This window comes from Camelus ferus, chromosome 9 (assembly GCF_009834535.1).
Source record: "Camelus ferus isolate YT-003-E chromosome 9, BCGSAC_Cfer_1.0, whole genome shotgun sequence".
Lineage (NCBI taxonomy): Eukaryota > Metazoa > Chordata > Mammalia > Artiodactyla > Camelidae > Camelus > Camelus ferus.
Genome location: NC_045704.1, coordinates 72,149,193 through 72,176,697, shown reverse-complemented (window position 1 = coordinate 72,176,697; position 27,505 = coordinate 72,149,193). Strand labels below are relative to the sequence as shown.

Sequence of the window (27,505 nt, the reverse complement as noted above, 5' to 3'; positions counted from 1 at the left end):
TACGATTATGAGTCTGGGAAACCTGAGGAAGTTTTCCAGGCTTCTCTGTGTAATGGAAAAGCATATCCCAGCTTCTTGGGGGAAGTTAATTAACCTCATTAACTTAAGATTCTTCATCCTCAGGGGACAGGTAGTGATACACAGTTCATAGGATTGCTGTATATAGCGGATGGAAAAATGGGAAAGTCAGGCTTGCTCATATACTTTTTAAAGCTTTTCATGTTTAAAGGAATTTTAGAAAGCATGGACGAAGGAGGGAACTAACATTTGGAAAGTGCCACAGCATTCAACGTGCAAAGCTGATTTTCTCTTTATGCTACTGTATCGTACAAGATGACATCTTTTGGAAAAGTTGAGACACTGCTGTTTTGATATCCATCAGCACCACACAGTGGGAACCCAAGAACTGGAAAAATCCCATTCAGGTATTTGACAGCCTCCAACGATTTCAGACACGCCAACAAAGAACCCTCCCTAACCTGAAGTCCCAGAACACGATCTAGCCTGTTCCCCACCTCCACCCAAGGCTGTCACACCCCAGGACGCCAGAAGGAGACTCCCTCAGCGTGGGACTGACGTAGCACCGATGGTGGGCCTCGAGTGAGCTGCTCAGCTCTGAGAGCTTAGTTATTCAGATTTAAATCTGGTGGCAGAGGAACCATGTGCTCACGAATGGTTACTATCATGTGACATCTGACCTGTATAAGGTTTTTTTTTAAATAGAATCAGTTACCAGCATTTAAAAATCAGGAGATTACACATCAAAACCAGTATTTTCAGGTCCCATCAGAGCACCTAAGAGCACTGGGCTCACATTGTCAGCAGGCAGCAAAGGGCTGGAGGAGATAGGCCTTCTCCACTGAGATGGACATTTCTTCTCAAGTTTATCTCAGTCCTACCTGGCTCACTTCACTCCAGTAAATTCTCTGCCTGGTCCCTAGAGGCATTTGAGTGCAACCACTGACTCGAATACGTACGTAGACAAGGAAACCTTCTGAAAGCCCCCAACTGCCAGGGTGCAGCCCCCTCAGGATGTAAGGGGCACCTCTGGCATCTAATCATGAAGCTGATCTAACAAGACACCTGTTCTAGGGACCCCTGAAAACCAAATGATGGAAGGAAGTTCAGTGCTGTGGCCAACAGGCTGGAGAATTCTTACAGCACCAACAAGGAATGAGGGCCAGGCCAGAAGCACAGTTGCACTGGCTTTTTTGTTTGTTTTCTCGATAATTTTAAAAACTTTATTTTTTTGTGGGGAGGTAAAAATAAATTAGGATTTATTTATGTCTTAATAGAAGTACTGGGGATTGAACCCAGGACCTTGGGCATGCTAGGCATGCACTCTACCACTGAGCTATTCCTTCCCCTCCCAGAAGCAGTTTTAATATTGCAGTTGCTCTTCAACTGTTCTGCTCTGCCAAGCCTGCTACATAAAATGCCATTTTATAAGATACCATGTTAATTAGCCAACAAATACATTGTGGAGACATTTCCGCTATCTACTGGAAGATTTCAGCCTACTTAAGGAAGTCAGTGTTTTCCTTAAAGTAAAAGCATTCTCGCTTCTACAGGTCTCTTCCACAAAAATAAACCCCGTTCTGTGGAAATATGATAAAGCCCAGAGACCCTGTGCTTTTATTTATCAAAGCTTAGCAGACAGATCCTTACTTCCCCAAAGCCCGCACTTGGCTCATCTCAGTGGAATTACTTTTGTTTCTCTGAAGTTTCCCGGTGTGTGATGGGTGCCAGCCTGGATGCCAGTCCCAGAATCAGGTCCTGCTTGTGGGAAACGGCTCAACACACTTAGACTTTCATGTTAGTGCATCCCATTCAAGAGCTCATGCTTTCTCATCCTTTTCTGAACTCTGGCAAGGCCTCTTCATTCTCTGACAAGTGAAAAGCAGGATTCTTCACTGGGCTGTTAGTGCTTCCTAGTTGGAGCCACGCAATGTGAATAGTGTTCCTCCCAAGAGATTGTTCAAGGAGGCAGCCAGCAATCCCAGGGGTACCCTGCTTGTCCAAAAACATGGGAAACAAAGTTACACCCTCAATTTATACCCCTCCTTAAATTTCTCCTAAAAAAGGAATCCAGCAAGGAGAATGACGCTGCTAACTTTGTGTGTTCTCGGCAGCCTGTTACAGCCCCTGAACAGTGAATGCTGTGGATTTCCCCTAAATTACAGAAAAGGTCATGGAGTGACAGACAGAGAATGTACAGGGTTTAGAATGCAGAGACACCGTGGTGATCTCTGATGGCTAAGGCTCCTTTTGCATGGAATACACGTTGCTCTTTTTCCTTCAGATAGATTTAAATGGAAGTTGGGAGGAAGTTAAAGTGCTTTCAACAGTAAGAAATGTTCCCATTCCTTTGCTCCAAATGGAAGTTTCAGGCCAGTTACCAGTGCATTCTTTATTGATAATGAAATGCAAAGTTTAAAGTGAACTCACTGTGGTCACACAGGCACACAATTCCGTATGAGTCAAAATTCTGCAAACCACCTAATAATATCACCCGCGGTGCCAGATTCAACCCTGACATGATGAAAGGCAGCTGTGGTGGCCTGAAAACTGTCCTCACCGGGGAAGGAATCAACATTCGATCACTTCGTGGTTTTCGGTGAAACTCATCTCTCGTGTGCTTTTCTTTTTCCTTCAGTGTTTATTTAATTCCACCAAATTCTCCATAGGTTTTTTTCTGTCCATTAGACAAAAATTATGTATAAATAATTATTTCTTTTGAGACTGATAAAATCATATCGCACTTCCAAAAAGCCACCTTTCTATAAATCAAGACAGTCTATTTTAAAACACAAAGAAAAGAAAATGATTGTCCATTTCTTAATTTGAAAGTACTTTAGGTTTTTAATGTTGAACATTGCATTGAATTAATATGCTCACTCTAAATTTTTACTTTAGGGAGGAATTGGTTAATGTATTCCTTTTTTGAGAAGACAAACACAAGATTGAACAATTTTTTTTCCCCTCTAGTGGAAATCTGATGTGCACCTAAGTATCCAAGATGCCACACTGCTAGCAATTAGCTGCTATATGTGTTAGATGTTAACACACACTTCAGATTTATACTGTAGTGCCTCAATTAGTATTTAGCCTAGACTTCGTAAGAATTTCCAACACTGGTCTTTTTTTTTTTTTTTTTTTTACAAATTTAATAGAAAACACAGATGAGTATAGAAAGATACCAAACGAACAACCCCAGAAATCCAAATCTCCTTAATTCACAGGCCACATAAGGAAAGGACGGTCTCTAGATATTTCTTTTACCTTTACTCTGACAGCAATTCAGTAACTAAACTGCTTGTATTGAATTTTCTAGAAAGTGAGCAGAGAATGGGAATCTATTTGACACAAATCACCTACAGATGTTTAAATTGCTTCAACTCATTTCGATTTTTGCTGCTTAGGCCCACAGTTTAAAATAAACAATTATGAAAAACAAAACCCTGTATATGCATAATTTTTAAAGGAAACACTAATAAAATAAATATATATATAAAATGAGAGAATGTATATAAAACTGCTTTTCAAACTATGCTGTTATAGGAGTTCTTTTGCCTCCTTTAAATTATGAGGTCCTTGTGGGTGTGTCTTCTAAATTCCTCGTAATTTTGCAACTCCTACTATATAGTGCTTATTATAGTATTCTAATTCAGCTGGGGAAAGCGTCGACATAAAATATTCAGATAGTTGAGGCAAAAGGTTTTATATATCGAATAATCTCAGTAATGCTTTAATCTCCTAATTCATTTTGCACATGTGAGTGGGAATATGACAATCCGTGTTTTTCTAAATGCTGCCGTGACCGGCACCTAGACAAGGAAGAGAAACCAAGAGCTATTTCTGCAGGTGGCCACTGATGCTAAATGAAGCAGAACAGCATGTGAGTCCTAACCGCTATTTCTGGTGCCGCGAAAGATCTGCAGAAGTTCAGTGAGTGAAGAATCTCCAGGCACATGAGAGTTAATGTCTTTACAAGTGATTTAGCACAAGTCTTCTCTTATTTTAGAATGTAACTGTTCTGATGACTTAAATTTGTTTTTCTCTGCAGTGTCTAGACAGGCACAAGAGAAACCCTGAAATTAGAAATAAACATGTTTTCCTTTGTACAAAAGAATGAAACCACTAGTGCCTCCACCAGTAGACCTTTGAGGGGTAGATCCGGTAATGGTGAGTGGTCGTCTGAGCTCCTGGCATTCTCAAAGGTCCTCCTCATAAAAACGACCCACGAGTGGGAGGTCGGCTCTGGCTCAGTGGGATACGAGTATACGAGTAGTAGTATACGAGACTGGGATGCAGAGGCCTGGGCTGCTTGGGAGCGAGCCCCAGCTCCCAGGCATGTGGTCCCCGAAACAGCACACCAAAGACCCCGGTTTCTTTCTCCAGCCCTCTAGATGATTTGCGATTGCTCACCATGAGATGAGTTTGCCCATGATATTGATAATTAAGGACATGTGTCCCGTTTCCTCTTGAGTTGTGCATTTTTGTTTCCTTTCTTTCGCAAAGAGGTTAAATAAGGACACCACCTAAGACTTATTCAAATTCATTTGCCCGTTGTCACCCAGGTGGCTCCACCCAGCAGAGTGCACAGCAGTGCTCTAGACAGAAAAGCGCAAACCAAAGTGAGATGGAAACTAAAAATAAAGTTGAATGCTTTGATTTCAGATGGGGCCTAGAACAATTTGAAAAATCGAATACAGGGGATCTACTGTTCAATATGATAAATACAATTAACACTGCGGTATGTTAAACAGGAAAGTGTTGAGAGAGTAAGTCCTAAGAGTTCTCATCACAAGGAAACATTTTTTTCTATTTCTTTAATTTTGTGTTATAAGAGATGATGGGTGTTCACTAAATTATTATGACAATCACTTCATGAGGTATGGAAGTCATTTATGATACACATCTTCAATGTGTACGGTGCTGCAAGTCAATTATATCTCAATAAAACTGAAAGAAAACAATTGAATACAAATACTGATATTTATCAGAGTCCAATAACATAAAGGATTTCTCTCCTTTCCAATTCTCAAAGTTAATTCCCCATTATTTAACTTTAACTTATTTAGAGACATCGGTTAAATAAAAGCCAAGGATTAAAAACTGCCAATATTGGTCATACTTGTTAAATGAAATTATCTGACACTGCTTGAGAACTCAATACATTCGGGGAAGTGTACAACACTGGACAAACCCTTGGAAAGAAGAACTATTTCTTGCTGTGTCAGGCTTCCTGGACCCCAAGGAGAATGAGCCGTTGGAGCACTAGAGCTGGAGGAACGGATCCTGTCGGCTCTGGGAAGGCTGGGACCTTGCTTATCATTTGTCCAGTACCCCTGGCGCACAGCCCAAAGCAGGCCTTCTTGTTGGATGGATGGGTGCACGGGTGGGTGCATGGGTGGGTGCACGGGTGGGTGCACCGGTGGGGGCACGGGTGGGTGCACCTATCAAGAAGGCTGGAAGCAGGAAGCATGAGCCACCCCAGTGCTTCCTCTAGGGTTGTTCTTTCTGCCCTGGTTTCAACAAAGCAGCAGAAAAGTGGAACAATAATAGGATTAGGGCTCTAGGGAAGTAGATAAGCCACTAACTCCCTTCCCTGCTCCAGTCTGCCCTTGGTAGCACTGTCCCTCCTTCCTGTTCCCAGCTCTCCTTGTATCTGATCAGCCCGCCCCAGGACCGGCACCGCTGCGGCACCTGCAGCGCGTCGCCCCCGCGCCCCCCCACCCACACCCCCACGCAGGCTCCTCCCGGAGCCGGCTGAAGGAAGGGCTCCTGAAACAGCGCTGAGCACAGGCAAACACGGTATCCAACCTTAGCAAGCTTGCACAGCCCTCAAAAGCGTGAGCTTATCTTCCATTTCTTTCGTGTCTCTGCCTATTACTTCTAACAATGCAGATCTTGCACCCAGGACAAGAGTTATTATGTGACTGAACATCTTTCATAGGTTTGGTCAGGTGGTAAGTAATGGTTTGGTACATCCCAGTTTGTATGTCGCCAATAATACTATGTTTCAGTATCCTTGCCAGTGCGTAAAATGTCCATTTTTCACTAGGTGATTGACAATGCAATCTCTCTCTCTCTCTCTCTCTATGTATATATACACACACACACATACATATACATATGTATATATATTTGTACCATATATTCCTAAGACTGAAATCTGATAGTTAATAAACTTTTATTGTTGACAGTTTCAAGTATAACCCTAGACTCCCCCAGGACACGGAAGTTCTTCAGGGATTGAAAATACCAACACTGAGCCAAATTCTCATCCTACAGAAGCACAGAGAGTATCACTGGATCACAATTACTTGGAATTTTAATATTTTGGTTCTGGGTCCCAGGAGAATACTAAAAGAGCATATGTTCCTTCTATGGAACACTTTGGAACCTTTGCCACATTCTACTGAACTCTTTGGAACCTTGTTCCCTAATTTCACGGAGAAAGTCCCTTATAGCCGTCATACTCAAAAGTAGAATTTACCATATTGATCTTTTAAAAAAAAAATCACAGGTCTTAAAAATATGGTTGGGTAAGTTTAGACAAATGCATTCATTGAGTAACCAGTTTTTTAGTAACTGAAAAATTAAGATAGGGAGCATTGCTAACAACCTAGAACGTTCCCTCATCTTTCTTTTCAGTTTATCCTCCTCCCCGAGGCAACCGTTGTTCTGATGGTTTCTATCTGCATAGATTGGTTTTATCTGTTTTTGAATTTTGCGTGAACTGGAATCATGCAGTATGTTCTCTTTTGTGGCTGGCTTCTTTTGCTCAACGTGACGGTTTTAAGATTTACACAAAATGTAGGAGTTCCTTTTTTGCTTGCTGATGATATTTCATTCTATGAAATTATCACACTGTGCTTATCCGTTATTAATTAACACAGAAGCTGGTTGGGCACATGATGGTACTTCAGTAAAACAAACGTGGTGATTCCTGTTCATTCAATCTGCAATTTATACTTGGCTTTTGCTAATGACTATACCCATAACTAACTCTGATTTTTAATCCTTCAATCCTCAAAGGGATTAAAAAAAAGAGAGAGCATAGGAAAACTGGGAGTTCCCTGAGAGTCTGCACCTGAGTAGAAAGCACAAGGAGTAAGAGACAGGAGGTATCAGAGGAGATGTCTTCAACACGAACCGAATTTCCTCCAGGTCCTGGCTCTCGTCAAGGATTGTGAAAAGAGTGAATCATATGTGGGTCTAACCCTCCCTCAATGTTATCTTCCTCTTATCTTTCCTAGCTCTTTTGACCACTGGTTAAAAATTCTTTTCCTTTGTAGGTAATCTAAATACTGTCAGCTAGTCAAGAAAACCTTGCTTGCTTGGGTATTCTGTAATTTCCCTTAGTGTGGCAGTGAGGGTAATGGTACATATAAAAAAGTATTTTGAGTCCCTTTCCTTGTGACCAAGCACACATCAAAAAAGCAGGAAGGGAGGTGGGAGGAAATTATGCAATTTATTGTGATTTCTCATCATCAAGAACTTACTGTGTCCACGGGGAAAGAATAATAGGTCCTATAAAGATTTCTTTTGGTTATTTGGGATTCCTCCCTTAAGATGTTTAAAACCTATTTGGGGAAAACATAGACAAATCAATCTAATTTGATCTAATTAGGTGTCCACAGGAAACATCATTCCAGCTAAGTATGGAGAAAGCAGTATTAAAAAAAATAAAGGAGAACTGAACATTATAAGGAGATTAAAGAAACTAATTATTGCAAATACTGTGGGTAAATAGTGGTTTCCAACTAGAGATTAATTTTTAAGCCAATGACTATTTATAAGATCAAATCTTTAACAGTTTTGTAGAATTTTTTTAAATGTGTCATTCAAGTGTTATCCCTTGCTTCTCAACTGAAAATGGAGTTGCTAATGTTTAGAATTACTTGAATTACAAGTCCTCACTTCCTAGGATTTCCTCAGCAGGGTCCATCATCTTTGTGGAGGTGCTATTTCAGAGCAGCAGCTCCCAGAAAAAGCTACATTTATAGTTGCCTAGAAGACTTGGCAGGTCTCAGTGATGTACTGAACAGAGGTGTGTAGAGCCCAAACTGTGCAAAACCTACAGCCTAGGTGAAAAGTAGCACAAGAGTATTGCATTGGGCATCTCTCGAACATCAGCCATGTCCAGAGGAGAAGTTAATCCAATCTGAAAATAAGGAACATTATCATCTTTAGAATAAGACACTTTACATTGGGAAAAAAACTGGAGATGCCAGAAATCACAACCCTACTGCTGATATGACTCAAATAGATTACAGTATCTAATTAGCATGAATGCGAAATTCTTACCCCTATACATTTTTGAATTTATAATATCACTAAATTAACTTTTATTAAAGAACTAGATTTTTCTGCTTATTAAGAGACTGAAAAGGAAGAACAAACACTGTCTTATATGAGATTTTTATTTGAACGTTCTATAAAAGTGTAATCACGTTTAATGTTGTTAGGAAGAAAGTATTATTTAATGCTATCTTGTAATTTTCCTGAATATTTATGAGCCAATGGTACTTTTTACAAGAACATATAAAATATGGCTATGGTTGTCTGTTTTACGCCTGTTTAAAAACCTCTACATATGTTTTTTAATCAAAACTTTATGGAGTTTATTTTAGTATGAACATATAGGTAGTGAAGGTTTTTTTTTTTTTTCCCCAACCTCAGTTCTCAAAATATACTGAATTGAAACCAGATATTCATGTTGGATTACAGCCAAGGATTCCTTCATCTTAGCCATTGCTCTTGGCCAGAACTAAGGCTCTGCCCCACATCTACCCAGGAAAACTACAGTCCAGGGTTGTCCAGTTTTCTTGGAATGAAGTGCACTGTCTGGAATTTCCAGGAAGAAAGTACATTTAACCAGTGAATAATGTGCTCACAGGTGGGCTGGCGAGACCATCCTCCTGGTCACTAATGAGCTCCCCAGTCCCCACGAAGGTCAGCTGCCCTGCCTCATCTTCCCCTCGTCCTGTGAGTCACTGCTGTGCTTACAAAGATAAGCCCAAGAGTACAACCACTTTATCTTCCATAGAAATACTAAATGGACGCGCTTTTCCATTATGCTGGGTTCTGTAATGAAAGCCCTAGGAAGTGACTATAACATGAACTCATTCCTTCCGCCTCAGCAGACAGATGGATAGAAACATTCCAGTTGGTTTCCAGTCCTTTGTCTTTGGAACATTTTTGGCATTTCCTTCAGGAAACTGGAGGTTGTGACCTAAGGTTTCCTTAGTGAGCACGCTTCTGTTTCCCACAGTTAACCTTACCCAGAAATGACATCTACCCCATTAGGTGAGGTTTATCTTCATGTCCCAACTGTGTCCTGTGCATATTCAATGACACTTGAAAGCACAGATTCTGAAAGTTAACAATAGCACTGGAGAGCCAAACACACCAAAATACTTTAACATAATCCCCAGTGAAGATGCCAATAATATCAGAACAAGAATTAACTGTTACAATAATTCTGTGATGCTTGCAAAGTGTCCTCATTCTCGTTTGATAGTTGGAGAAATGAATGACTAGGGATGTTCAAGCTATTGGATACTGTGAATCAAAAATTTTCATATAAAAGTTGTAGGCTATTCAGCCTACATTCTGCAGCTTGCTCCTTTATTGATATTGTATAGTTTTATATTGTTCAGTGGGTGGACTGGGAGAAGCCAAGACAATGTCTTGGAAAAATTAAGTAATTTAATATTATCTCCCATATTCATATCCCCACTTCTCCAGCACATTGGTGCAAAGATAAGAACGTAAGCTTCTGTGGATGGGTGTGAACCGACCATTGAGTGTCACAATTTAAATTAGATTTACAACCACATTGTTGTATAGTATTTCTTGTAGAACTCAAGTTTTAAGACAGAATTATTGGACTTAATTTAGTTTGGCTTGGTTGTAATTTAAAGTTCAAACAATTACATTTACTTGTCAGTGTGGTATTTGGAGGTTGGTGGTTTTCATCTCATTCTTTACTACTCTTCAGTGTTAACTTATTGAAGTTTCTCTTCCTGAAAAAGATAGAGTGGTTTCTAAACCACATTTTTTTTCACACCCTAGTTTATCAGGGCAAAATCCTTTAAAGAATAACAGAAATTTGCCTTTAACTTTGATTCTAAAGAGCCACATAGTCAAATAGAATGTCTTAATAACTATTTTTTAAAAATGCTCTGCACAAAGGAATCTTTAAAAAAAATCAGTTTATTAATGTTTAAATGTTGATGAAGCTATGTGCAAAATGATCCACATTGTCAGAAACCTATTAAATACTATTTTTTTTAAAGACACTTCTCAGTTTAATTGCACTGGAAACCATACTAAAGAGACATCAATATATTTTTATTCTTTGTAACATTTATACACATCTTCAATGAACTATTTAATGAACAGCTGTACTGAAAAACTTCTCATGTTCCCTATCAGTTAAAGTAATGCTTTAAGGGCACAAGAGGGTGGTATTTTCTGAAGAAATACACATTCAATGGTGTTAACACAGGTTAGGAAAATCCAATAAGATGTGGAAACAAATACATTCAAAAATTATAAAAAGTACTTTTAACACAACAAAATACAGCGATCCTGTTGGGTTGAAATGATTCACACAACACTCTGAAATAAACATCAACAAAAGTGCCAAAGACAGATGTATTTGTTAGAAAAATTCATCAAGAAAACCTCTCAGTTTACAAAGTCACCCCTCAGTCAGTTTTCACCTTGTTTTGCTTGTTGGCTGCTCCTGTGACACTAAGGATCCTGACTGATGTCATTTAAATAAGTTGGACCTTCTTATGCAGATTTCAGCCATGATGGATATGATACTGTAACACATTTCATTGCAAAGATTTTTGCAAAGTGACTGCAACCAAATTCCAAAAAACTCGTCCAGCTTACCTGGAAACTTTGGCCTCAGCAAGTGAAATGGCTTTACATCTCCAAACCATCTCCATCACAGCCTACCTGCTGGACGCAGCCAACATGCTACAAGATGACCAAGAAATAAACCATGCCGCACCCCTAGCTCTGAATGCTAGGTAGTTAAAATATAAAGTAAAGGAATTCTGAGGAGGGTTGTGCAGGGGAAGGAAGGGTGGGATATGTAGAGCATACCTAGAGAAGCAGAAGTGAGAACAGACTCACTTGGGTTGGAAACTAAAGTGAAAGAAACATCTCAAAGGTTCCGACAGAGACGCTTTCACACGGGGACATTAGTCTTTGAGGAGGGGCCAAATGAACACTTCAGGAGCTTGACAATGCTAACCTTTGGCTCAGTGCAAAATCAAAGCTCCAGGGGGCAGGAAATAGACTCCTGGCGAGGACCTGATCTCCACCCTTCCCAGTGCATTGTTCACAGGAACTAACTCCATCCACCAACACCAGGCACCACCAGGCTGTTCTGATGCGCCTTCTCCCTCCCTCTGGCTCGCAGCAGCTCCTTCCAGGCAGCAGTGGAGGCACAGAGAGAGATTTTTTGTTTTTGTTTTTGTTTTTCCAAACACTGGGGTGGTGGGTGACCATGCAAGAACACTTCCCGCGGGTTGGCAGTTGTCACTTTTAGGAAGAAGAGTTGACATTTCCAGAAGACATGATAGTCTCTGGGTTGTCCCCATCGTCCTTCTGAGGGTGGGAGGAGTTGTCTGACTTACTGCGGCTGAATTCCATGCCGGCGATGATGGGTCGCGTGAATTTGCCAGCGGACTCTCCGCGGGGGCACTTGCAGCAGGACATGATCCGGACGAAAGCCCGGCGCATCTCCTTGTTGGACAAAGTGTAAATGATGGGGTTGGAGCCAGAGTTGAGCACAGCCAACACCAGGAAGTACTCCGTTCTGAAGAGGATGTCACAGGTCTTCACCTTGCAGCCCACGTCCAGCAGGAGCAGGATGAAGAGCGGCGCCCAGCAGGCGATGAAGACGCCCAGGACGATAATCACGGTCTTGAGCAGCGCTAGCGACTTCTCAGAGCTGCGGCTGGCCTTGGAAATGTTCTTGCGGAAGGTCAGCCGGCGGCTCCGAGTCCTGACCAGGGAGTAAATCCTGCAGTACAGGATGACGATGGAGAGCAGGAGCAGAGTGAAGACCGTGGTGCAGAAGAGGATGTAATGCTTGTGGTAGAGCGGCAGCACCGTGGAGCAGCTGGGCAGCATGCTGATGCAGTTCCAGCCCATGATGGGCAGGCCCCCCAGGATGAGGGAGATGACCCAGCAGGCGCTGATGAGCAGGAAGGAGCGGAACCTGTTGCTCCCGTTGTGGAGTTTCATCTTCAGCATGGTGATATAGCGCTCAATGGCGATGGCGAGGAGGCTGAACACGGAGGCAGACAGGGCCACAAACATACTCCCTTCCCGCAGAAACCACTGGGCGGGGGTTAGCTTGTAGGTGTTGGCCCCAGACAAAAGCAGATTGGCTGTGTAGGCCACTCCTGCCAACAGGTCTGAGAGGGCCAGGTTGCCAATAAAATAGTACATGGGCCGGTGGAACTTCTTGGTTTTCCAAATGGTCAGCAAGACAAAGATGTTCTCCAGGATGATAAAGCAGCAGATGAGAATGAACATCACTGAGATCAGTTTAATGCCGTTTTCCTTGTCCGCGCTGATGCTCAGCTTTCCCGTGTAGTTATAATGCCGCACGATGATGTCGTAGTTGACATAGTCGGATACCGATCTGCGGAAGGCCTTGACCTGCGGGATGCTAGTGGACCCCATGATGCGCACAGTCCCCAGGACCCCGGGGGTGGCCCTTCTCCAGACGAACGCTAGAGGGCGGGCCGGAGAGAACCTTCGCTTGCAGCGCCGGTGGTGAAGGGAGAAAGATCCAGGCTTTTTGTGTAGCTTTTCCTTGGCTGGAGAGGGCCTCGGAAACCGCAGCCTTAAACAAATCACAAAGAGGAGAGAGTCAGGGAAAAAGCCACAGCACACTGGCGTAATTCATTCTAGCGAAGGCATTGCTCCAATTCTCTTCTTGTTGATTTGTTTTAAGGAAACTTGGGGTGAGCACTGGGGAAGAGATTTTTAAAAAGTCAAATTCTCACTTCTTGCCAAAAGAAAAAAAAAAAAAAAGAAGAAAGACACGGAGAAAAAACAAAAATTTGCCCAGACTGAAAACTCCGACTCGACAAGACGAAAAAGACCCCTAAGTTCACATCCACTCATATGGAAATGGGAAAACTGGAGAAGTAAGCCGCACATTGACTCCATTCCTGCCTCCTCAATCCCCTCGCCCCCTATTTTCCCTACCCCCACCAGATTTGCAGCCGAAAATTCTCCGAAGCGTTCGCCCGCTCAGCGGCAGGCTCATCGCCAGCTCCTGGTGGCTCTTTCGAAGAGACCCAACCGCCAATGTGAGGGCGGAGTCGCACGCCTCTGCCCTCTACCACCGCCCAGCTAAAACCACCTCCTAATTGCCATGCAAGGAATTAGATTTGCACAAAAATCATTTGACAGCGTAAGTCATTTTTTGGTCTCTATTAATAACTCTCTAGGTGCAGGTGTGCTTGGGGTCCGAAGGCGCAGCATGGTGTGGCCCGCCCTGGCCTTGCGATAAACAGGAAAGCTTAGCGTCTCCGTGAAGCAACTGCCTTTTCTTCTCCTTTTTTTTTTCTTTCTTGCAAGCCCGTGCAAAGAAATAGAAAAGTACTCAGTGAAAACCATTCATAAGATATTGCGATAAATCCCAGAAGTTTCGTACATTTATTGATTGCAAAAGGAGTATTTTTGGTTACCGTGAGTATTGCCAAAACACACAAACACACACACACACACACACAGACACACACAAAGAGAAGTTAAATGCCATTGCATTCCAAATTCCCAGTGCAAAATTGCTCTCCAGAAACTCACACAAGCCGACGTCTGGCGGTGCATTGCTAAACTAGAGGGGGCAGTTTTATTTACAGCCCTCCCTCAATACGTTGCCTCCTCTCATAGGACTAGAAAGTGTGGAGGGAAAGAAACAAGGCACTGGTTAGCAGAACTCTACCCGTAAGTTGTTTAAATGTTTTCAAGGTAACGTTGCAAATGTGATAAAAGTGGGGTGATCGAGGGGAGAGCAATCCCAGCCATACCCGGGACAGCAGAGCCTGCTCGCGCCCAGAAGCCCCCCATTTCCCTCATCTAATTCCACACCCTGCTCGCTCGCAGTGCAAGTTTAAGCCCTTACCCCCACCTACCATATTCTTTGTCTATAGGATTTCTCAAAATAAGCGCTTTCCCTCCCCCATCTCCCACCCACCGCAGCTTCCGCTGTCCCCCAGTCCCAGACGTTCTTCATTGGGGACTTAACCCTTTTCCAAACTTTCTAAGTCACAAGTGTGCCAAAAACAGCCTGATCCGTCTCGGGCTTCTTCAGTAGTCCAGAGAAGCATGTTTTCAGCACCCAGAAATGGATGTTTTAAAAGTGTTAGTTTTGCTCCTTTCTGGTTTAAAAATTTGTGCCTGCACCTGAAGACCTCCCGCCTCGGGGCTCCCCGGCGCCCCGGCCCGCCCCCGGGCCCGCAGCGGCCCCGCGCGCCCTCCTCACCTGGCTCAGGCAGGACGAAGCTGCGTTCGGGGGGCTCCAGGTCTGCCCTGCGCGCTCGGCATCTTGCTGCTGCCCGGACTGACTGCGCCACGCTCGCAACTCCCTCGAATCGGGGTCCCCTCCCTCCGCAGTCGCACACTCCAATGGCCAGCGCGCTCGCCGCGGCCCGGCTAGCTGAAGTCGCCGAGCGCCCCGCTGAGGCTGAGTGGCTTCTTTAGGAGGAGACGGGGAGGGGTGAAGGCCTCAACACTCCACGCCCTCAGCCCGCGCGCGGCTGGGGGCCCCCGGATCTCGGCTGCCGAGACTCACTGTCCAGGAAAGGTCTGGGGCAGAAACACACACATACACACACACACACACACACAAAAAGAACCCCTCCTCCCCCCAGACACCCTCCCCAAAAAAAGAGAAAAAAAGAAAAGGGGCGGAGCCTGGTGCCCCCGGACTCTAATGTATAAATCACGGCTCTCGCCCTGTTATCGGCCGCTCCAGGGCGGTGGAGGCCATTCTCTCGAGCCTTAGAAACCGGAGGAGGTGGAGAGCCTTTGGAAACTTTTCTCAAGAAAAGTCTTAGGGGCCAGAAGGCAGCCTGGCGTCTGTAGCGCATCTCTCTGGACCCCACCCCCGCAGCCCTTGGGGGATCTGAGTCCCGAGATTGTGACCCGGCGCACCCCCCACCCCACCCCACCCGCGCCGGCCGCTTCTGCGCAGGCAGGGGGCACGCGCGCCGCGACCCGCGAGTCCGGGCCGCGTTCTGGGGAGGAGAGGCTGGGAAGGGGCTGCGAGAGGTACGGAGGAGGCGAGCAGCCTGGGAGGGAGAACGGCCTGGGAGGTTCCTCCACTTCTGCACACCTCCACCCCCAAACCCCATCCCACTGCTGCCTCGAAACTTGTGGTCTGAGGGGCAGAAAGTGGTTTTCGCGGGGCGCACAGTGAAATGGATTGGCGCCTAGCGAGGTGTTGGGCGGGGGTTCCCCTCACTCAACTGGGCGCAAAATCAGGCCTTGTGTCCCAGATTCTGGCCAGTGGGGAGGCCCCTCTGACGAGGTGGGCAGCTGCCGGGGCCTGAGAGATTTCCACAGCTTGAGCAGCTCGGGAACTTCCAAAGGGAAAGAGCTGCCGGGCCCAGACCAGCCGAGGGCCTGCCGCTGCCCAGCCCGGGGCCGGCACCCTTCTCGCCCTTTCTACTTGGGTACTTGGGAGGCCCCCAGACCTTAATGCTCACAACTCGCCCACTCTTTCCTTTCGCTTGGATGCTGCTTCAAGAACGGAAGACTGAGAGGCAGCCTTGGTCAGCTCCGCGTAAGTGCTGAGCTGAGGGCGCTTCTGCCCTGCCCTCCTGCTGCACAGGCGGTTCCCACCCAGTCTTTGGTCGCACTGGCTTCCCATCCTGGCAGATGTGAACGAAAAACTCCGTTGTGCAGTTTCAATTAACAGACACACCCTGTACCTGAATGACTCAGAAGGAGTCTGAAAGAATAAACAACAGACTCCTGGCTTCTGGGATCTTACGACTTTGCAAAGGAAAAAAATCAAATGACAAGTTAATACACAGTCAACCGAAAGCCCTCTTCAACGGCACTGCACACAGCACACACCCACAAATTCAACAACAGTAAGTGCAGACGAGGTAGAAAGTAAGATAACGGTCCTCTAGACTCTAGAATAGACTCTGATTGGGTCTGAGGACTTATTTTGCTTAAAAGGAAGGGTATGTTGAGTCTACCCAGCACAGCATATCATGTGGACTTGGCAAACTTCACCCCATCTACTGATTTATGAGTTCTTTAAAGGGAAAGGAATTAAATTGCACACCCAGACTCTTATCAGGCAGGCGGTAGACTGTCTAATTGAACCCTACTGCTCTGCGTAGCAAGCATTATTGGTCATTTTGTTGATGAGGGAAATATCAGTTTAAATCACTAGATGCCCCAGCTAGTGAGTAGTTGAGCTGGATTCCAAAATTCCAGTGCTTCAGATGCTATGTCTAATGCCTTCAGTAAGCAGTTAAGGGGTTCCATATGTATACAATGGTTTGACAATGAAGTCCTTTTAAAAAATCACTTACTTATTTCCTGACTACGCAAGTGTTACACATAATAACCCATTTAATCCTTACCATGATCCTGCAAGCTGGGTACTATTATTATGCTAACTTTACAAACAAGGAAACTGAGTCCCAGACATATTTAGCAACTTGGTTTTCTTGGTCTCTGACTGTAGATGGGCTGCAGATTCTAAACCACTACTCCAAACCACCACAATAGACCTCAACCATGTCGGAGAATTATGTAGGGGAAGTCAGCCCTTTTCTTAATGTGTGCTATTGGTGAGGACAGCATTCAATATTGATTCCGCATTTAGGACAGCTCAAATACTTTGCAGACGATTGCTTAGATGAAGATTCATCCTGAGTACACAGCTATGAGATTTCAAATGTAGGTGACACTCAGGCAAAATTAGAAAGTAGGCAAAGTTGTTTGCAGCAATGGCTTCCCTGCCAGTTCCAAGTCTCTGGTTCCCACACACATCTCTTCCCATTACTCTCAGGAGAGGCCCTACGAATTGCATCCTCAAACTGCCTCCTGGCTCTTAGCCCAGCTCCTTTTCCTCTGCTGCCTGAAAGGCAAGCCCAGTGTCCCTTCCTCACTTCTCGGCACACTGAGGTTACCGTCTGATGCCCACCATACTGAGATTGAGTCAGTCAAATTTCTTGTTTCAGAGCAGCTTTGCTGCTTTTTAAATGCATGCTTAAGTGTCTCTCTTTAAGTGTTGCCAGATAAAATACCACGCAATATATTTGGGACATACACTGAATCAATTTTGTTGTTAATTTGCAGCTGAAATTTATCTGAGTTGAGCTGTATTTTTATTTGCTAAATCTGGCAACCTTCCTCTCCTTCCTAAACATTCCAGTCACTTTTCAACTCACTCTCCTCCCGCCAGTCCCCTGTAAAGACCTAAACCCTCTCTTCACTCATTCATTCATAGGAGAATAACTAGCCTCCTACTTCATTGGAGAAAAGAGTGTCACTGCTTACAAGTTCCAGTTTAGTAACAACGTCACCGCCCACACCTCCTTCCAACAGCTGTGCTTCTTCCCGAGGCAGTCTCTTGCCTGTATCACCATGTTGCTCCCCCATCAAACTTTCTAAGACTTGGCTCAGTTATTCCTTCTCTCTCTTGTACTTTCTCTTTTTTAATTATTGTTTATTTATTAATTTTTTTGTTGAAGTGTAGTTGATTTACAATGTTAGTTTCAGGTGTATAGCAAAGCGATTCAGTTATACATATACATTCATATTTTTTTCAGATTCTTTTCTATTATATGTTATTACAAGAAATTTAATATAGTTCCCTGTGCTATACAGTAGGTCTTTGTTATTTACTTACTTTATATATAGTAATGTGTAACTGTTAACCCCAAACTCCTGATTTATCCCTCTTGTAGTTTCCTAATTTATTGCTTATACTTTCAATTACTGGCTCGAATGACTCTTCACCTTCAACTTACCTTAATATTTGTGTGTTTCCTCTGATGAAAACTCACCGTCTTTCCCTCATATGAGATCTCAGCATCTTCTCTTGTTTGCCAACATTCAGAACAATGTAGTGGAACATGATTGAGCTTTTGAACTGGACATACTTGGGTTCAGCCTTAATTCTGCTACTTCCTAGCTGTGTGGCATTCCTTTAACTTCCTTGAGCCTCAGTTTCCTTATCTCCAAAATGGTATGATGGTATTTCTTTCAGTCATTGGGAGGATTAAACAGCTTCATGTGTGTAAAGACTATATATTAAATACTTCACCCTCACACTATTCCTGTCTCTAACTCTTTATAGTCATGGCTTTTATTATCTCATTTTCCATCTACCTTCCTTTTTGGTTATCAACTAAAATTATTTTTAATAAAATTAATACATGCACAAGGTTAAAAAAACCAAACAGAAAACTTGCAGGGAAGTGCGTGAATCTTCTAAGACTCCCTGATCCTCTAATCCTCCCAACCACTTTGAAGTCTTATTGATGTTTCTTCTGGTGGCTACTTGAAATCTCTAAATCCGCTACTTTATATACCTGCATTTCTTGACTATCAATTTTAGACAATAACTGCAGGTTTTCTGCTATGTTGAAGGAGCATTAATTCACTTACCCTTAAGAAATATGCTTGTGCTATAACTTTCTAAATCCATGCATGTCTGAAATTTAAAAAGTTCTGTTTTTACACTTGACTAATATTTTGGCTGAATATAGAGTTAGAGGATGTAAATAACTTTCCCTGAGAATTTTGAAGTCATTACCCCCTTGTCTTTTAATTTCTAGTACTACTGATAAAAAGTCTAAAAAGCTATTCTGATCAAAACCTCACAAGACTACATCTTTTCTTCTCTGGACGTTTTTAAAATCTTCTCTTTCTCCACAGTGTTCTGGAATTATATAATAATATAACCTGATTTTCCAAGCTTTCTCCTGGACACACAATGGGCCATTCTCAGTCTGGGAAATTATCTGAAATCATTTTTTTGGGGGGGGATAACTCTATTTTATCTATTTCCACTATTCAGATTATGGACTATCAGGACTGATCTTTTAATTTCCTTATATTTATTTTCCATTTTCTACATCTTTTTTTTTTAATTTCTGGGAGATTTCTCAACTATATCTTTTAGCTCTTCAGATAATATTCTCTTTCTGTTATCATATTTTAAATTCTAAATGCTGTCTTTTTCTTTTACGACTATTTCATTTTTACCAAACCCTGTGCTGTTGCTGCCATCTTCTCCTATTTTCTTTATTTATCACTTTCCTGTTTGTTTTGGTCTCAGTCCTTTGTGTCAGAGGTTTTCCTACTGTCAGGTGATCTCTGGTTGTCTATCCACATTTCAGACAGAGACACTGAAAGCTAATTAAAACTCTGTGGGGAGCTTTTCAATGGAAGGGTGCTAGGTGATCAGGCTGTGTCCTTTTGTTGGAGGACCCCAAAAGTCAGTATCTGGAGATCTCTGTTCCTAGGCTGGTCAGTTTCACCAGTGAGGAATTCTAAAATCTCTTGTCAGCCTTCTAGTATTTTCCCAAGTGAATCAAGGAAGAGCAGGGGAGACAAGTAGGGAGAATCTTACCATATTCAGTATTTAGATTTGAACTGAATCGCAGTGATGGGGTTCCCCACACACATACTCTCAGCTCTGCCAGATGTCCCTGGGTCCAAGACCCTCTGATTTAGCCCATTCAGAGAGGAAGCCTCCAGTCTTCTGCTGAGATGGGGGTATTGGGTCCTGTCCTGTTACACAAGTTGGAGATGGAGGGCCGGAGATTTGCTTGTTAATTTTAATTTGATAAAAAATTATTTAAAAATCAGAAAGGAAAATGAATGGGAAGTAAGGTATTGAAAGCAGTGAGTTTAGCAGGGTTAGAGAGAGGGGAGCACTTTCTCTCTGGTAGATATTTCACACTCAGTCCTCCTATTTTCATTTTTTTCCCCACTTTTTAAATTGCAGTATAGTTGAATTACAATGTTGTATTAGTTTTTGGTGTAAAACATATTGTGTACACATACACACACACACACTCACACATACTCTTTTTCATTTAGTCCTCATTTTCAGATCATCATTTACTACCACTTTCAGAAATACCTAGAGCTTCAATTTCCTGGTCTTGTTTCAGGATCTGTAGTGGGAATGTAACTTGCTCCTAGGACTCCTGCTTCTAGCTCAGGTGCTGACTTTCCCTGGTCTGACAAGCCATTTACACAAGTTAATTTGTCTTCTGAAATTTTATTGCTATTGTCAGAGTCAAATTAACCTTGAAGCTAATGTAGCTCAAACTTTATAGAGTCTTGCTCCAAGGTCCTGGAAGGAGTCCTGGCAATGTGTCCACATGATTATACAAATACTAAAAGTAAGACATTTTAGCCGTGACTGGCTAAGTTTGCCATCTCTTTCCATTAAGAAGTCTCCCCTGTGTCATCTCCCTGTGTGTAGTGGTGGCTTTGGAGTTGCTGTAGGCATTTTGGGGATCTGGCTGAGGGGAAGTTGCGCTCCATCTAGAGTGAGTAATGGGGTTTAGAAGGATGTGTGAGTGAGAGTCACAGTTCCATCCATGTTATTACCAGCCATCCAAGTGTGGAACTGATTGTCAGGACTTCTTCTATTGCCCCCATGGCTACTCATGCCGTCATGATACAAAATGCAGGGCCAGTGTCACATGACTGAGCCAGAAGCTGGTCTGGGGAAATTATTCCAAAGATGTCGTGTGTAAATTATAATTGGAGCATTAGAATCTCACTGATACCCAGGTAAAACAGAAGTTCTCTTCTTTACGGACTACATTTGATAACTTAGTATATACAATCATTAAACACATCATATACTGTTTTCCATTTTGATGGATTTCACACAAAAAAGATTGATCAGAATTTGTGCATATGTCTGGTATTTATAGGGTATAACTATTGCAATTTGGAAATAAATTTGGGGTTATTTCAATAAAAGATGTGAAAAATTAAAGACTTCTCATTTGGACATATACAAAAAATATTTTGTAATCTATACATTTATTTATTACAGGAGTGGGAGAAAAATTCGTATTGAAAATTAATGGAATATGGAAAAAAAGTTAGCTACTTTCTTAAATTTGGCAACAGTCCTGAAAGCTTACATGACATGACCAATGGTGAATTTTGAAGCTGAAAGGAGTTAAAGTAAAAAAATTTTTTTCACCAATCCAGAGAGAAGACTACATTACCCCTCTATTCTCTCTAAAGAAAGTGATACTTATTTTATCCCACGAAGGTGAGATCGAAGGCAATGTAACCAAAGAGGTAAGGAAAAACGTATTACAAAACATTTAGGGCAGTTAATAAAGATACTGCTATTTTTATTATTTCATGGTTTGTTAGCTTTTTAAAATTAGAAATTTGCTGCGACATCTTTTCTTAGTCTAAATTCCTTTTCATATCTGACTTTGTGTTTTTGTAAGTGAGGGCCTTCTATCTCCAGTTGTCCAAGTGTCTACCTGGCTCTGTTTCTTCTTCCATTCTCTTTGCCCTTCTAAGTTTCTTTATGGCATTTAGTGGGATCGGGATGGGGAGAAAACATGTGCAAACCTTCGTGTTTTTACAGAAGTTTGCATTTATGATTTTTAAATAGAAATTTTTATTTTAATCAAGATGTATACATACATAAATTTTAAATGAAGCATTTCCATAAAAGTTGTTGATTTAAGAAATAATTTTATACCCCCCACTCCTGCTTCCCAGTGTTAACTGCTTTGACTTCTTTCACTTGTCCTTTGTGTACTTGCTTCCGTGTTTTCCAATAATGTGCTGTGCTCATTTTTGGATTTTTTTTTCTGATTTTCATAATTATGTGTTGATTTTGTCCTTTGAGTACTGATTTAGCCCTCTTAAACACATTGCTTCCACCACCCCCACCCCCACTCCCACCCCGCATGCAGTTTCCTGTCCTCCAAATATAGATCAAATATTGATTTTTATATTATTGTGAGTATGCAAATTTTACTCACAGCTTAGTCATGCATGTATGATGATATACTTACTTTCATGTATACCTTTCGGGTTTCCCTAGACCTAGACTTAAATATTGTCATTTTCTTTGTTTGCTCAGTTTTCTTACATGCTTACTACGAATTCATCCCCACACCCTCGGGGCATTCAAACATGAGAAAACACGTCACGTTCATGGGGACCTCACTCCTGGGTCCTCTGTCCTCTTCTCTAGTCCCAGCTGCAGCGTGGTTGTTGTCCTGGGGTCTCTTTCAAGTCTCCCCAGTTGGTGCCTCCACACCAGACTCTCCTTCATTCTTTACGCCTTCATATTGGTAGAGCACAACATCCAGGAGCTTCCTGGGTTAAGTGTATATAGAAGATAAAATTCTTGAGAAGTTGAATAGGTACAAATGTCTGTATCCTATCTTAACTCTTCTGTCAGAGCTTGGCCGAATATAAAATTCTAGGTTTACAGTCATTTTCCTTGACAACATTTAAGGCATTGTTTCACTGTCTTCCAGCATCCAGCGTTGCTGTTAAGAAGGGTGATACTGCCTTCACTCCCTATCTTTTCTGTGTAAGCTGTTTTTATTGCTTTTTTCTGTCCCCCCCCCCACAGTCTTCTTACAATACAACAATGTATACTCTCCCATCAAGGGTGGGATCTCTGTTACCTCCAGTTGAACTTGGTGGACTTTTGTAACCAGAATGAGGTACAGAGGATGCTGAGTGACTTCCAACGCTAGGTCATAAAAAGGGATATGGTTTCCTCCCATTGCTTGCTCTTTCTTGCCATTAGCCCTGACACCATAATGTAGACACTATATGGAAAGAGAAGAGAGAGAGAAATGCCCAAGTTGTCATTTGTCTTTGTTAAGATTTTAGACACACACACACACACACACACACACACACACACACACACACACGAGACCATGGGAGCACTACGTCCATAAGCCGGACTTGCTAACTGGTGGACGATGCTGGAAGATGATCTGGTTGAGCCGTTTTACTGGGGACCCCTGACAGTAGCTTTAGGTGTTTTCTTCTGGGATATACATTTATCCAGAGAGAAAGGCTTTCATTCTTTTCCCCAGAATATATAAACTTGGCTGCAGCATCCTGGGAGATCAGTGAGAGAATAGAGCTGGTGTTTCTTACCATTCAGCATATAGACTTCCACTCAACCCTCCCATTTTTACTGTCATGTTCCACAGCCAGAGGCACTTTGTTCACCCCCTCTACCCCATATCTTCTGCCTCAGTGGGAAGAGACAGTCCCCAGCTGTTCAGAGCTAGGAAAGGTCATGGAGGGGCAGGGTGAGGGGCTGAGGATGAGGCTAACTGCTGCTAAAGCAGGCTTTCTGCTTTCATCTTAACTCTCAGCCCCACTTTCAGACGTACCTAAAATCCCCCATTCTGGGCTTTCCTGAGGTTCTCTAGAGTAACTCAGCTTGATTTAGGGCTTCCCCTAGCGCAGCCTTAGTTTTCAGTTTTTTTAGTGGTACTCAGTAAAGGAGCATTCATTCTTTGCTTTTCAGTTTCCAAAATTTTGTGGCTGTCAGCTGTTTTTCCTTTCTCTTTGTTTATGCAAAAGAAAAAAATCCCTTTACCATTATGTCAGTGAAGTGTAGGAGTGGAAGGAAGTGAAAGTGTTTAATTTACTATCTCTGGAGGGAGGTCATTTCTATTTTCTCTTAAACCCATGCAGTCTGGCTTCTGCTGTAACCGTTCTTTTAAGTTTGCCTTTTCTAAGGACACAGATGACTCTTTAACCAACAGAGACGAAGGCCTCTCAGGCATCTTCCTTTAGGGGAACTTTCTGCAAAATTTGGCACCATCGAGCACCCTCTGTTGAAACTCTGCACCCCGCTCTCCTGCCCCCGCGTTGTCTCACTCACATTGCCCATTCCCAGCACTCTTAACTGGGTCTTCTGTTTCTCTCTTATCTTCAATCTCCTTACCCTCCAAATAAGAAACAATTAAATAGCCTGTATTGTGTTCCAGGCCCTGTACTAAATAAGCATTTTGTATATAATAAGTTTGTCCCCTGAACAACTCTACGAGCGAGGTACTATTATTAAACTGAGGCACAGAAAGTTTAAGTTTAAGCCCCAGCTGTTTCCCACCATGCGTGGTGCCTCTTCAGATGAGACCTGCTGGGTCCTCCCTCTTACCCCTGTGCACGCTCTAGGCTGGTCTCACCTGCCTCTGGGGCTTTGTCTACCACGTGTATGCGGGCAGCTCTGAACTGTACGCCTCCAGTCCCCTCTTTCTCCTAAGCACCAAACCCAGTTCCCAAATATTCATTGGAAACCTTTTGCAGGTCTCACACGCAACCCACCTTCAAAATATCTAAGCCCCAATCATGTGATTTTCATCATTCACTTTGCAGAACAACTCAGCCTGCTCTGTGCTGTGCGTATCAATTCATGGCAAGCATACACTTCATCAGGCATTCAGAGTCCCATTCTGACTGCTCCCTCTCTCTCACCCTCTATGTGGAATTTGCTGCCAAGACTGTAGCCCCTGAGGGGCTTCCTAATTCATCTCCTCATCATCCTTCCATTGTCGTCGTTAGGGCTTCACCCCCTGTTTAGGACAGCTTCCTCCTCACTGGCTTCACCACCTTCAGAGCTGCTTTTCTAAATGCCTAAGCTCTGTTGGCTCTGCTGATTGAGGCTGGACAGGTAGCCTCCGTGGGACGGAAGTGTTCCTTACATGACAAAAGGATAACAGGATCCTGTAAAGAAACATCTCCTGTACATGTTTACAGATCAGTGAACACATATCACTCTTTCCTTTTGCCTCATTGCATCCAAGAAAGCAAGATGGGTCACCAGCAGCTGTACTGAAGCCACCTCAGAAAATTCGGTCAGAGTTCTTGCTCTGCTGTGTCTGCTCAAATCTGCACCTTCTAATCCAGAAATACAGCCTCAATATGAGCTGCCAGCGTTTCCACCAATACGTGAAGGATGTCGGCTTCTTTAAGTTGGACTAAGTGAACGTCCTTGAATGGATCATGCAGCACATCTACTTTATGCAGAAACAATGCTAACTCCTTGAACATAAAATAAAAATTTTAAAACTTAAAAAAAAAATGAACACATACCCGCAGAAACCAAAAGCTGTGATGTTCTAAAACATTAATGATTAAATATCAACCAGAAACTAAGCTAAAGCAACTCTGAAATTGTAGCCATAAAATTCACTTATTTATTTATTCAACAATTAATAATTGAGCACCTACTATGAACCAACAGGCATTCTTCTAGGAACTGGAGTTGCAGCCTTAAAAAAGACAGATAAGGTCCCTGACACAATGGAGCTTGTATTCCTGTACAGAAGACTAATTGTAAAGAAATAAACAAGGAAATAAATGAGAAGATGTCAGAAGGCAATGAGTACATGGCTGAGCGTTAAGGCAGCGACCTTGAGCTGTTGCTCTGGGTGGCCAGGGTTGGCCACTCTGAGCAGCTGGCACTGGATAGTGGGTGCAGCACAGCTGGGGCTGGCTCGGGGCTCCCTGGCACAGCACTGGGAAGGCCTGAGAATAACTCTGCCCCGAGAGCAACAGGCCTAGTGCGGGAGCTCTGAACTAGGCACCACGGGACCCATCCAAGGGACTCAGTCAGTGACCCAAGACAAGTCTTCACCCCAGTCTGGGCCACTAAGGTCCTTTCCACCCGCAGGACTCCATTCCGTGCCTTCTTGGGTCCTGGGTCCCCCCAAAACAATTTTCTACCACAGCAGCCTCTTCTCCTCCAGTTTAGGGCTTCAACCGCAAGGCCTGACCAGGCCCCTGCCCCTTCCACCACAGAGCCTTGCATGGCCAGTGGCGGGGACAGCACCAGGCAGCCGGGGGACAGTGGGAAACGCCGGGTGCAGCTCTTGCCAAACACCTGGCTGCTGGGTCTTTAACTCTTCCAGGCTGGAGCATCTTGAGTGGCATTGGAACCCCAAAGAAGCTGCGCTAACATTCAACAAGACCTTCTCCGGGAAATCTTGTAAGTAGTTTGCCCAACTGAAGGATTACACGTCTGTAAAGTAACTTGTTAGTAAGTGTTCAAGATGAATTTTTAAAAAATAGAGCATGGAGAAAAACTATTAAAATGACTCTCTTTTTGCTTATTTATATACATGAATATGAATTTAACATAAATATATATATAAAACCACAATGATTAAAAACTTCAGAAGGAATTCTGTTTCATATAAACTAAATCAAAGAAGTCGTCGGCTTGGGAAGTCCACTCCGTAGATGATCTTTCGCTTGAACCATTCCTCCAGCTATTTTCAAAACAAAATGAAGACAGATTCTTCAACAAATTTTATGTTATGTAACTCTGTTTTTAAAGTTTCCAAATTCACCTCATAGGTTTGAAATGAGCTGTCTTTTACATTTGTATTTTCTTTTATTATGGCCTTTTCACAAGCCTCAAAAAGATCCAATCATTCACATGAATTGCAGGGGTAATCAGGGGCACGCTAGGCTGTGGTTTTCTCTCCCAGCTGTGCATCGCTGAGGTAAAAATCACAAAGTGGGCATCTTGCTCTGCCTTGCCCAGCAGCCCAGGCCAGGAGGAGGGAAAACGAGGAGGTTGCGCTGAATTGTGTGTGCATAAATACAAATTTTAAATTGATAAGAAATACAAAGGCATTTTATTCTCACAACTCCGGCTGGCAAATAGAAGGTATTACTGTGCTTTTAAAGCAGGTTCACAACTTTTAATTTATTTGCTCCTCCCAATTACGTAGGCAGCAGCTATTGTCATCCTCATTTTATAGGCCGGGGAAAACTCGTAAGAAGGAAGGGAGCTGCCTAAGGTCTTACAGAGAGGCTACAGCAGAGCCAGATGAGAAACAGTAGACGCCTGGCTCCTCACAGTGCTCGAAAAATCGTTCAAATGAAAACCTTGAAGGGATGAAGGAAGGAAGAAAGAAATGAAAGGAAGGAGGAAGAGAAATACTCACCAAGTACTCACTAATCTATGTTGCTTCCTTGCTCATTGTCTCACCCTCTTACTGGAACGTAAGTTCCATAAAGACCAACATTTTGGCTCTTTTGTTGCTGTATATTATAGATTAACACCTAGATAGTGCTCCCCCCTCCTTTTTTTTTTTTTTTTTTAAATACAGATGTTTATTAAGGTCATTTCTAGCCCATGGCTAGGACTCGTATTTAGCTCTGTGAGCCACGGAAGGGCCTCGTCCCCCTTCAATGTAATGACATTAGGGAGGCAGGGCCGCAGGTAGATCCCACTGCTCCCACAGCAAGGGGTCCCTCCCATAGCCAGTATAGATAGACACACAGCTGGGGGTAAAGAGGGAAATCACTGATGAACACACTCCCCTCCACCCTACCCGGGTCCTCGCATTCTCCCCATCTTCCAAGACCGTGGGCAAAAGGTGCCTAGTACCATGTTGTGGGGTGCCTAGGGAAGCCCCTTTATCAG

General features: G+C 43.1%; 1 protein-coding gene and 1 pseudogene across 1 annotated transcript; one reads left to right on the top strand and one right to left on the bottom strand.

The window, feature by feature from the left end:
* Window positions 1-10,212: 10,212 nt before the first annotated feature.
* On the bottom strand, window positions 10,213-14,887 carry S1PR1 (sphingosine-1-phosphate receptor 1). The gene is made up of 2 exons (XM_032487214.1): window positions 14,540-14,887; window positions 10,213-12,889 (listed from the first exon to the last, which is right to left on the bottom strand). Exon 2 carries the CDS (start codon window positions 12,724-12,726, stop codon window positions 11,578-11,580), a length of 1,149 nt encoding a protein of 382 aa, XP_032343105.1. The 5' UTR covers window positions 12,727-12,889; window positions 14,540-14,887; the 3' UTR covers window positions 10,213-11,577.
* A 9,993-nt stretch (window positions 14,888-24,880) lies between these two features.
* On the top strand, window positions 24,881-25,154 carry LOC116665911 (annotated as a pseudogene).
* Window positions 25,155-27,505: the final 2,351 nt, after the last annotated feature.